This window comes from Carex rostrata, chromosome 21, assembly GCF_964058835.1.
Source record: "Carex rostrata chromosome 21, lpCarRost1.2, whole genome shotgun sequence".
In the NCBI taxonomy this organism is placed as follows: Eukaryota; Viridiplantae; Streptophyta; class Magnoliopsida; order Poales; family Cyperaceae; genus Carex; species Carex rostrata.
The window spans coordinates 3,747,544-3,759,186 of NC_135938.1; the positions used below are offsets into that span (position 1 = coordinate 3,747,544).

At 33.8% G+C, this 11,643-nt stretch overlaps 2 protein-coding genes and 1 pseudogene across 3 annotated transcripts in view; all 3 read left to right on the forward strand.

Moving 5' to 3' along the window:
* Positions 1–11,643, forward strand: part of LOC144573559 (scarecrow-like protein 9 pseudogene) — a 54,956-nt pseudogene that overhangs the window by 34,956 nt on the left and 8,357 nt on the right. The window lies entirely within an intron of this gene.
* Positions 495–1,592, forward strand: LOC144573655 (scarecrow-like protein 14). The gene has a single exon (XM_078323427.1). It carries the CDS (start codon positions 495–497, stop codon positions 1,590–1,592), a length of 1,098 nt encoding a protein of 365 aa, XP_078179553.1.
* Positions 1,749–2,528, forward strand: LOC144573656 (scarecrow-like protein 34). The gene has a single exon (XM_078323429.1). It carries the CDS (start codon positions 1,749–1,751, stop codon positions 2,526–2,528), a length of 780 nt encoding a protein of 259 aa, XP_078179555.1.

Sequence of the window (11,643 nt, forward strand, 5' to 3'; positions counted from 1 at the left end):
CAAATAATCCAAAAGACAAACACAAACATAACTGGTATAAATCTCAAGGAAATTTTACCGACCTGAAATTAATGTAATCCTGATCCATTATTTGTTTGAGGCTGCGATGCCAGTTTGCAATTCAAAATCATATAGATAATCTTAAATATAAATGACTGCACAATTCAACATTTCCTTTTCCCTCAAAACTACTTGTCAAGCAGCTCAGAATTAGGGTAAAGAAGTAAGTTTCCTAGAGACGTTGTTATTCTTGTACTATTTTTGTTACAATTAAAAGATAAAAAATAAGTACTTTGCAATTTCTTTTTATAGGAAATTCACTCACCTCAAATTTTGGCTATAAAACTTTGGGTATTTATCCATTTTCATTCTACTATTACCTTTGCAACTAACTGTTTTCTGCAATAAGAAATTAAGCAGTCAATTTGGTGTAAATTGCAGTTAGTTGGCAGTTTGCAACTTGGAAAACACAAATTCTACTATCATAGCTTCAAATGGCTTCAAAAGGTCTTTGGCATGCAAATTCCCAAGAAGAAGGGGATAATGTCCTAGATACACTGAGGGCACCACAAGCCATTTTTGAATGTTACCAAACAATACCACCAACTTTTTCGAGTGACAACCTAAACCAGAATTCCACACCTAATCCTTTGGTAAGCAATGGTACAAATAGCCAAGAGGTTTGTGATCTCACGTCCAATGCAGTAATCAACTACATAGGCCAAATTCTGTTAGAAGAAGATATAAATGATGATATAAACATACATCAAGAAGAGGCAGCTATTCGAGAAACTGAGAAATCATTCTATGATCTCCTTGGAGAAGAGTACCCTTTTTCACCTAGCTTGAACGAATTCCATGCAGCTCAAAATTACAACACTACATGTAGTGGTTCCAGTAATACTATTGAAAGTGTTTTGGAAAATGATGTGCCATTATACAGTAATTATGAACCCCTCTTGATCAGTGCTGACTGTATATCTTCTTTATCTATGGAGAGCCTTCCTGCCACACAAGTCCAAAAGGGTGCTGAAGAAGCAATGAAGTTTCTTCCAGCCATTGAAAAGTTGTTTGTTGGTTTAGAGCCAAATAGAATTGAGTTTCATGAAAAACCCAAAAAAAAGTATGCCAGTGTGAACAAAGCAATATGTTACGAGGCTAGTGCTAAAAAGAATGCTCGTAATGGTAGAGAACCAGATCTATCAGAGGGGCGAGCTCGCAAGCAACAAGCAGTTTCCTCAGATGAGCCGGCAAGAAATGAGAACTTGGATCAATTTCTCCTTTCCCGTGGTAGCGAATATGTTAAAGAGGTTATCTCCGTACGTGAAATTGTAAAAGAAGAAATGAGAAATGAGCCACCGGGGCATCAGGTGGAAACTGGAGATGGCTTGGTGAATCTTCGTTCTCTCCTAATTAGTTGTTCTGAAGCAGTTTCTGCTGACAACTACAGCAGGGCCTTTGAACTCATCAAGCAAATAAGAAAACACTCATCCCCTAAGGGAGATTGCGACCAACGTATGGCATATTATTTGGTGGATGCACTTGAAGCACGCTTGGTTGGTACGGGAAGTGACATTTACCATAAACTATAGTCAAGTCAAGGAACAGTAACCGATTATTTAAAGGCATTCCGCGTTTATCATGCAACTTGCCCGTTTATGAGGGCATCATATCACTTCTCTAACCAAACAATCCTTAACGTCTCAAAAGGTGCCGCAAAGGTTCATATAATTGACTTTGGAATCCAAATGGGATTCCTATGGTCATCTTTCTTTGAAAGTATCTCGAGCTTAGGTAGCACACCACCTAAAATCCGCATAACTGGAATAGAATTTCCAGAAAAGGGTTTTCGTCCATGCAAACTAGTTGAAGAGACAGGAAGGCGGTTGTCAGAATATGCTCAGAGATCTAATATCTGTTTCAAGTATCAAGGTATAGCATCCAAATGGGAGAACATTAGGTTAGAAGATCTTAAGATTGAAAAAGATGAGATTGTAGTAGTAAATTCCATGTGTCGACTTCAAAGCCTTGCCGATGAGACATTTGCCATGAGCTGCCCTCGGGATAAAGTTCTATGCTTGATAAGGGAGATCAAACCACGTGTTTTTATTAATGGAATTCTTAATGGTGCGTCTAGTACGCCACTCTATACAACCCGATTTAAGGAAGTTGTATCCAAGTTCTCTATATTTTTGGATATTTTTGAGTCAACTATGCCTCGAGAGAGTGAGGCGAGGCTCTATATAGAAAAGTATCATGTAGTTCCCAAAGCAATTAATGCAATAGCTTGTGAGGGTTCAGAGAGAGTGGAGAGGCTTGAGACGTATAGGCAGTGGCAGGCGAGGAATCTTCGGGCCGGCTTTGTGCAGTTGCCGTTGAATTCACTGATCAAGGAAAAGATAAAGCAAACAGTGAGACAGCTTTACCACAAGGAGTTTGTAGTTGATGAAGATAACAATTGGCTTCTATTGGGATGGAAAGGAAAGACCTTATTTGGGTTGTCAACTTGGAAACCGAATGAGCATTAGAGTGTTGATTGCAAGACTAAATAGTAATGAGAGATAAACTTAGCTATATTTTTTGAATGGTTTCAATGTATCATTTTAAGCACTTTATTTTGTTTTGACTAATAATTATGGAAATGGAGGTTATATTATTGTATAAACCTACCTGCATTAATTGTTACAAAGTTGCTGCTTGGGTTTACTTTTAATTGATATCAATATTTTATTTAGTAATTTTATTTGGTCGCACAAGCATTAAATCAAACAGCTTACGCACACTAATTGCACTACCATAATTCTGGATTGGTTATGAGAAGATTACATGGGGTCTCACAAAAAAAAATACATTGCAAGGTTTAAACAACCTGCTGATTACATCATACCATGTCAGAAGCTCTAAGAAGAAATTTGGGCGCAGCGCGACCAGTGTTGCAATTGATTTTTGACTTGGTCAGAATCTAAGAAGGGGAGAACTGACGAACGGGGCCCGTTTGACTGACCTATCTCTTTCAATTGTTAGGCAAAGGCATGGGAACTGAAAATTATGTCTACAGCAGTGAAACAAAGAGAATGGAAAAGAGAATTTTGCGGTTTCCGGTAAAAAGAATATTGATGCGCAAATCCGCGGTTTTTAGATTCGTTCAAATAAGTAAAACAGTTATAAGTTTATTTAATGCTTATTACAATTTACAAAAACGTCGTCTATGTATGCATAAATTTAATATTTTTGACGAAGTACAATTGAGATTAGAAGCAGTTATTGTTGCATGTTGTTGGTGATATGAAAATGAAACGGGTAAATTTGTGAATTTTGTAAGTTTCGAGGAAGAAATACTTAAGCTTAAAGTTTAGAGAGAAATTAAGCTAAACTCTAAACCCTAAACCCTAAATCCTAAAAATAATATTTAAAAAATCGGTAGAAATCCACTGAATTAGATAAAAAAAACTCGATTTTTTTAAAAGTTTACTTTGAAGCATAGTTCACAAGACTCTTCTATTAAAATTCAGCTCATTTTGAATAGTTAAACATAATAAAAATAATTTAATGCATTACATTAAATTTCAGTATATTACTTTATAAAACATTTTAGTTTATTCCTTTCACAAAAAATAACAAATTTATTATAGTCCCACTATCATACCATTCTTATTAACTTTCGTCTTGTCAGAATATTTCAAAATAGATAGATGAAAAATTACCAAAATTATAATGACTTGGCCAATTCCACTAATCGAAAATTTTGACTCAATCAGGAATAGACAAAACTCAAATCCAAATCAAGTATATACAAACTTGATATCGTATTTCAAAATCTAGGGGTAGGCGACTGCCTACCCCTAGATATAGGTGGTTTCGCCACTGTTTGCTATACATTTTTTGCACGAATCCAATAAGGTATGCCAAGTGAACTTTGCACGAAACCAGGTAATCATTTTATTGTTCACGGGGTAAACCAGCCCGTTAGGTACCTACATAGTAGGAAAATGTAATGTATTGGAGGGGATATGCATGTACCTCTTTAAGCCTAATTTTCTTTCCTTATATATTTTCATTTAAGATCTCTATATGCATATGGATAGATTGAAGGACATAAAGTGTGGCCAATTTTATATTTTTATGTATTTCATATCTCGGCCGCACCAAACGTTTGTGAGCTGTGAACTTGAAAACTTTATTGCGTGTGCTGATTCACAAACTAGACTCGGGCCGCACGGAGTCCCTGGGAAGTATGCAATCAGTCTTGAGAAGTTTTTCAGCTTCTGTGGCCGTACAAAGTGAGACTTGGACCGCACGGAGCCACTGGAGTTTCGTGTTTGTTTTGGAGCATAACTTGCATAATTTCGAATTTAATTGTTTGGAGGATTTTCCAGACGTGCGGCCGCACTGAATCTTCCTTGCCCGGCCGAAATCATTGTTCTTCAATTTCTTCTAAGTTCTGAATCCACAACTTGTTATATATGTGGGCCTGATTCTAGGAGTATGCGGGGGGTGGCAGGGGGGCGGCAGTCCCCTGCGAGCGGTGTCTGAGGCTTGTATGTGGGCCTGATTCTAGGAGTATCCACAGCTTGTATGTGGGCTCTGTTTAGCCCGGAGAATTTTATTTTCAGAAAAGTCAATTGCATGGAAATCTTTTAACCGACGGTCCAGATTATTTAAATTACCCATTAAGATGTGCAGTCCAGATTAAAATCTCTCTGTAATTTGTTGCAACTGACTTTAAATAGTGGATTTTGTTTAGCGAGCGGCCGTGGGTTTTCTTCCCCTAGAGGGTTTCCCACGTAAAATCTGTGTGTTCTGATTGTGATTCTCTCTCAATTTTCTTTCTTTCTGTGTTGTGTAATTGCTCTCGGGTACTCGTATTTTCAACACAGCTTTTCTTCCTGGGCCGTACGACCGCACAGAGTGGGCTCTGGCCGAACGGAAACGCTATTTTTGCTCCAAATTTGCATTTAAGTTCAGAGCGGCAGTAACTTGAAACTTGATAATTTAATATAAAAATAGATAGAAATATAAAAATAAGACATAATATAAAGGAGAAATTTGGCCTAGTTTTTGAGATCAAGGTGTTCAAAATCCTATACGTACGTTTTATCGCTATCAGGAGCAGAGGTAATATGAGGGAGAAAGGGTGAACTTTCTATAGAAAATTTTCAATTTTGTTCACCCCAGCCCGAATTGGATGCAGATGAGGTGCATTCGCCTCCCAATTTCCTTATTTCCCCTTCCGTCTTTTTTCTTTAATTTGTTATTTGTGGAGCACACTCTAAAAAATTTTATATTGCTTGTCTAAAATGCAATCACAATCTTCTCTAAATATTAAAAAATTAGAAATTGATCGTAATACTACTACAAAAAATATTTTTCTCATCGCTCCTTTACTATTGGATGTGCTTCCGCACAGATGGTGTACGTCATGAGTGACAGCGCTATAATTACATTGAACTTTTTACCGTCTGTTATGGATAACAAACCAATGGCGTTAATGGATCTCTTCCTTTTCTCTAGATTTTCATAAGATAAATACTATAAAATTACAAGATGAATACTGTAAAATTAACAGGGTGAATACAGTAAAATGATAAGATCAAGACTCCACGTCGTCTCTCTATCATCTCTTTCCTCCAGATTTCCACAAGATTAATATTGTAAAATTACAAGATGAATACTATAAAATTAAGAGTGAATACTCTAAAATAACAAAATCAAGACTCCATATTGCATCTCTATCATCTCTTTCCTCCATATTTCCACTAGATAAATAATGTAAAATTACAAGATGAATACTGCAAAATTAATGGTGAATATTGTAAAATTACAAGATCAAGACTCTATGTCGCCTCTCTATCATCTCTTTACTTCAGATTTCCACAAGATGAATACTGTATAATTAAGGGTGAATACTTTAAAATGACAAGATTAATACTCCATGTCGCCTCTCTATCACCTCTTTCCTCCAGATTTTCACAAGATGAATAATGTAAAATGAAGGGCGAATACTATAAAATGACAAGATTAATACTCCATATCGCCTCTTTATTATCTCTTTCCTTCAGATTTCCACAAGATGCATACTGTAAAATTACAAGATTAATACTATAAAATTAAAGATGAATATTGTAAAATGACAAGATCAATACTCCATATCACCTCTCTATCATCTTTTTCCTCCAGATTTTCACAAAATGATTACTGTAAAATTAAGGATGAATATTGTAAAATGACAAGATCAATACTCCATATGACCTCTCTATCATCTCTTTTCTCCAGATTTTCACAAAATGAATATTGTAAAATTACAAGATGAATATTTTAAAATTAAGGGTGAATAATGTAAAATGATAAGATCAATACTCCACCTCTCTATCATCTCTTTCCTCCAGATTTCCACAATATGAATACTGTAAAATTAAGGGTGAATACTGTAAAATGATAAGATCAATACTCCATATCGTCTCTTTATGAGGCTCCAATTTTGGAGCCGCATCTAGGGGCTAAGGTTCCCTACATGGGGGTCCACTGCGCCTAGCTGAGGCCATGTCAAATTTCGAATTTCTCAAATTCAATGGTTATTTTTTTTTTTTTTTCTGAGTATGGTAGTTTTAAAAATTTCTGAGTATGGTATTTTTTCTAATTTATAATGTACATCATGTTCGCTACTAGTAACATTCAATAGTTATTGGATGATAATATATTCACCAATGACCTATTTTTATTTTTGTGACAGTCATTGTTTATTATATGACAACCTGCAGATTATTAAGTGTTTATTTACAAAAAAATAAGTTTCTGTCATTCAGTTAAATATTTACGTGACAGCATATAATTTATATTGTGTCTATTTGTTTGGCAACATATATTTTATAATGTGTCTATGTTAATTTTGGAGTGAGTTTCATATTGCACGAAAAATAAATATAAGCGCATAGATTTTAGTAAAATTCTTTTTCGTCTGATTTTGTTTAAAAAAAAGGTTTGGAGCTAAATAATAATGTTGAATTTTTCTTCCATTATAATGATAGGAGAAGGAGAACAGTGTATACCAAACTTCAGCGTAGCTTGTGAATATGTTTTGGACTTGTTCTTTATTGAAGACAATTGATGACATTACGCAGGCGACAAATAACAAGTCGCTTTACCGTTTCTACTTCGTTGTTGTTAGTTGTGATCGATAACTGACGAAGAAAAATTAAATGTTCAAACATGTGAATATCAATATTAGGTTTTAATTGAAGAATGCAAAAATATAGAACTGCCACATATTCTTTTGCTGCTCAGAACTTAATAAATAGAGCGGACTGCTCTCTTTATTAGCCGAAATTTTTTTAAATACCATAATAAAAAAAATAAACTAAAACACTTAGAGAATTTGGGTTTTACCCGGATCGCAGATTGAATCTGCAGACTCAAATACTGGAAACCGCACAGCTAGTTTGTGGCCCCATACTAGAGTCCGCAGATTCAATCTGCAGCCCCACTTTTTCTTTTTCTAAATTCATGTCTATGAGAAGAACCAAATTAAAAAAATGTATATTAAATATTTTTTTGAACTTCGTGCCTTTACTTTAGTGATTTGTTCTCGGGTAGGGTACGGGTACCTCGGGTAAACCTGGGACGGGTAACGGGTAGGCGGGTAGAACGGGTACGGGTAGGTGGGTTTTTTTTTCAAAAACTCTACCCTACCCGTTTCATACCCGTGCCTGTCTCGGGTAGGGTCCAAGTATTTTTTTTTCTTTTTTTTCTGGTTTTTTTTTCTGTTTTTTTCTGTTTTTGAAAAAAATTTGAATTTCAAAATTAAACGGGTTAATGGGTACAGGTTAAACGGGTAAAGGGTGAGGGTACAACGGGTTCGGGTTCGAATAGACGGGTGCAAGTACGGGTAGGCAGGTTTCGGGCATGGGTAAAGTGGGTACGGGTTGAGCGGGTTTTTTTTTTCAAATAATGGTGTCCGGTCCATCTCAAACCCATATCTGTGTATCCATTTACCCGCCTATATCCAGGCACAGATACGGATACCTCGGATAACAGGTATGGGCAGACCGGATTCGAGTAACCCGTTTAGAGTTTTAGCAAACCACTACTTTACTTCAATGATATATTGAATATTTTTTTCGTCTTTTACTTGGAAACTGTGCATGACAAATCAAATTGAAACTAGAAATTTGAGCTTTTTTTAAATCAAACAATTCGTAGAGACTGGGATATCTCAAAGTTTGAGCGAATTTTTTTTTTATCTTTTATTAATCAATATTTTGTATAAAAAAAAAATGTAGGGCCACAGATTGAAACTACGGTTTCAAATACGGAGCCGCAGATTGAATTTGCAGTCTCCATTAAATGAGTTCGCAGATTTAATCTGCAGCTCGGATAAAATTCAAATTCTTTCCAAATTTGAGGTGTTTTTTTTTTTTTATTATGGTATATACAAAAAATTTCGACTTTATTAGTCGCATTTGACTATGACCAATTCGAAGGGAGAAATATAATCTTGACAGTATAATTAACGACAGTTTGGAAAAAAAAAAAATTTCTCTGCACCGGCTGCTATCTGGAACTGCAGAATTTCCTTTTATTTTTTTTTTATTTTTTTTTTCAAATTTTACAAGTTGATTTCTACTATTCAAAGTTTATATGCGCGGGATCAGAAATATACTGAGTTACATAGATAGAGTTCTGGCATAAAATTGCTCAAACCCATCTAGAATTAATGAATTATACATAGGTAAAAGAATTCGGTATAGACTCGTAGTTATTAGCTATTAAGCAAGGCTAGGTCATAAAAGTCAGCAGGTCCTGCTTTGACAAGTAATATCACATCTTCACCTCAACATTAAAGTCAGGTATCAAAAGTCAAAACTAGCGGCCTGATGTGGAATTTTTTTTTTTTTTATAAACTACAATTAGAAAAAAGATTTTTATGAAACAAACATGATTATTATTATTATTTTTTTAACAAAAACTATAAGAACCAAAATGTCATTTCTGTTCCAAAATTTTTTTATTTTATTTTTGGAACCAAAATGACAATTCGGTCCCATATATTTTCACAATTTTTTAACGTATTTTTTTTCGAAATCTATGAAAATGGCTAGGACCGAAATGACAATTCGGTCTCTCAAAAAAAAAGGCACTAAAATGGCATTTCGATTCTTATGATTTTTGTAAAAAACAAAGCAATTAAGTTGATTTGGTAAATTTTTTTTTTTTTATTTATGGTTTCTAAAAAAAAGTTTCCCTGACGTGGTTTCGAGCAATTATCTCTTTTAGGTATATCTGAGAGCGGAATAACACGAGATAAAATCATCACCAATTCACCATTTCTCATAGAATTAACCGTATCTCTGGGTTATCCCCGATTTTATTTTAAAAATATCCTTAATTTAAAAAAATTACAAAAATACCCTCGATTTTTTTTTAAAAAAATGCCCTCTGGATTATCCCTGATATATATATTTTTTTTGTAAATGCTCCAACCATCATGAAGCAATCCCGAAGTGAACCTCTAGAAATCCTGGCGGTCCATAGGGCACAAAACCGCTAGCAATCTTGATGGTTATGTTATTTTTTATTTTTGTGAAAATTGAGGATTAATTGAGAAGTAAAATTGTTTCATCAATTATTTTTTGGAAGCGTCTAATTGTCCACACACTTTTGTTCACTATTTGTTCACAGCTTTAACTTGCGCGAATACTGTAAAATTACTTCTACATGCTGTATAATTATACAATATATCACATAAAATATATCAGTTAATCACAAAACATCCAGCAACTATTCGAAGTGGTCTCATGATAGTTAAAAACAGATTGCAACTTGCACTACAGGACAAAAAAATTGTACTTTCAAACTATACTTTCGGAAATTACAATTATAGAAAGTTATTGGCAGTTAATGTTAGTTATTAGTAGTTATTTTGACAAAAAACGTGATAAAAAGACAAAATTAAATTTTCTGATTAATTTTTTTTTGTCAATTTAATGAACACACAAATAAATCATCAAAATATTGAATACTGTAAAATTGACCACTTTACCTATAAAAATAAAATATACAAACTATTAAATTACAGAATTGCAAAATTTACAGATTAAAACGATAAAATATAATATTAAAAAATATTTATTTTCAATACTGTAAAATTATCAAATTAAACTGTGAAATCAAAAGGTAAAAACTATAAAATTACAAAATTGTAAAATTAGCAGATCAAATAAAACTTAAAAAAATATCAATTTTCAATATTATAAAATTGTTAACGTAAACTATGAAAATAAAAAGTAAAAACTATAAATTTACAACAATGTAAAATTAGCAGATGAAAACGAGTAAAATACAATTAAAAAAATATAAATTTAAAAGATGTAAAAAATAAAATTAACAGATGCAAACTATAAAACATCAATGCATCAAATATTCACAACCACATTGTTAAACATTAGTAACTGTTCACAAGATGAATACTGTAAAATTAACATAGTGAATACTGTAAAATGACAAGATCAATACTCCATATCGCCTCTCTATTATCTTTTTCCTTCAGATTTTCACAAGATGGATACTGTAAAATCACAAGATGAATACTATATAATTAACGGGAGAAATACTATAAAATTAACATATCAATACTCCATATCGTCTCTCTATCATCTCTTTCCTCCATATTTTGACAAGATGAATACTGTAAAATCACAAGATGAATACTGTAAAATTAACAGGAGAAATACTGTAAAATTAACATATCAATACTCCATATCACCTCTCTATCATCTTTTTCCTCCAAATTTTCACAAGATGAATACTGTAAAATCACAAGATGAATAATGTAAAATTAGCAAGGGAAATATTGTAAAATTAACATATCAATACTCCATATCGCATCTCTATCATTTATTTTCTGCATATTTCCACAAGATGAATACTATAAAATCACAAGATTAATACTGTAAAATTAACAGAGAAAATAATGTAAAATTAACATATCAATACTCCATATCGGATCAGATCAGATCTTTTTATAGATTATATCAAATCAGCCTCAAAATGTTCCCAGATCGGATCATAATCTGCCAAAAGCGGTAGCAATATCACACTACTACATTAATATTATAAAACTAACAAATCGACCTAGCCCGTGAACAAATTCGCAACTCTCATGTGTTACTGGAATGATATGATTGACCTGCGAGCAAAAAAAAATGATCTAATGACCGCTGACCTGACTGCGCATAACAGAAAGGATTGCGTTGGACAAAAATTAACATTTTGCAATGAAATGCCTAAGTGCTTCTATGCATAATCAAAGATATCGCACAACTAAATGGCAAAATCATTCGATTATAATTCCAAAATTGGATCTCAGGTCTAAAAGCATTTACCTTATCAAAAGCCAGATCAATAGAATCGAAGGCGAAAAACAACAGAAATAATTGGAATGGGGGACCTTTTCTCAGATAAAGGAGGGAGAATAGTGCGAATTGGAAAGCAGCGGACAGGATTTTGTATCGCTCCCCTCTCTTCGTTTTCTTGTTGCCTCTTCTGCACTTTCCCATCAACTGATCAATTTTCTCGCTTGAGTTCCTCACGGCAGTGTTGACATGTCTTTCCTCGCTGCCGTCGCTACTGTCACTGCCGGAGCAGAAG

Bases quoted from the DNA above. Each gene is read 5' to 3' on its own strand.
- LOC144573655 (XM_078323427.1), top strand. From the start codon at position 495: ATGGCTTCAAAAGGTCTTTGGCATGCAAATTCCCAAGAAGAAGGGGAT.
- LOC144573656 (XM_078323429.1), top strand. From the start codon at position 1,749: ATGGGATTCCTATGGTCATCTTTCTTTGAAAGTATCTCGAGCTTAGGT.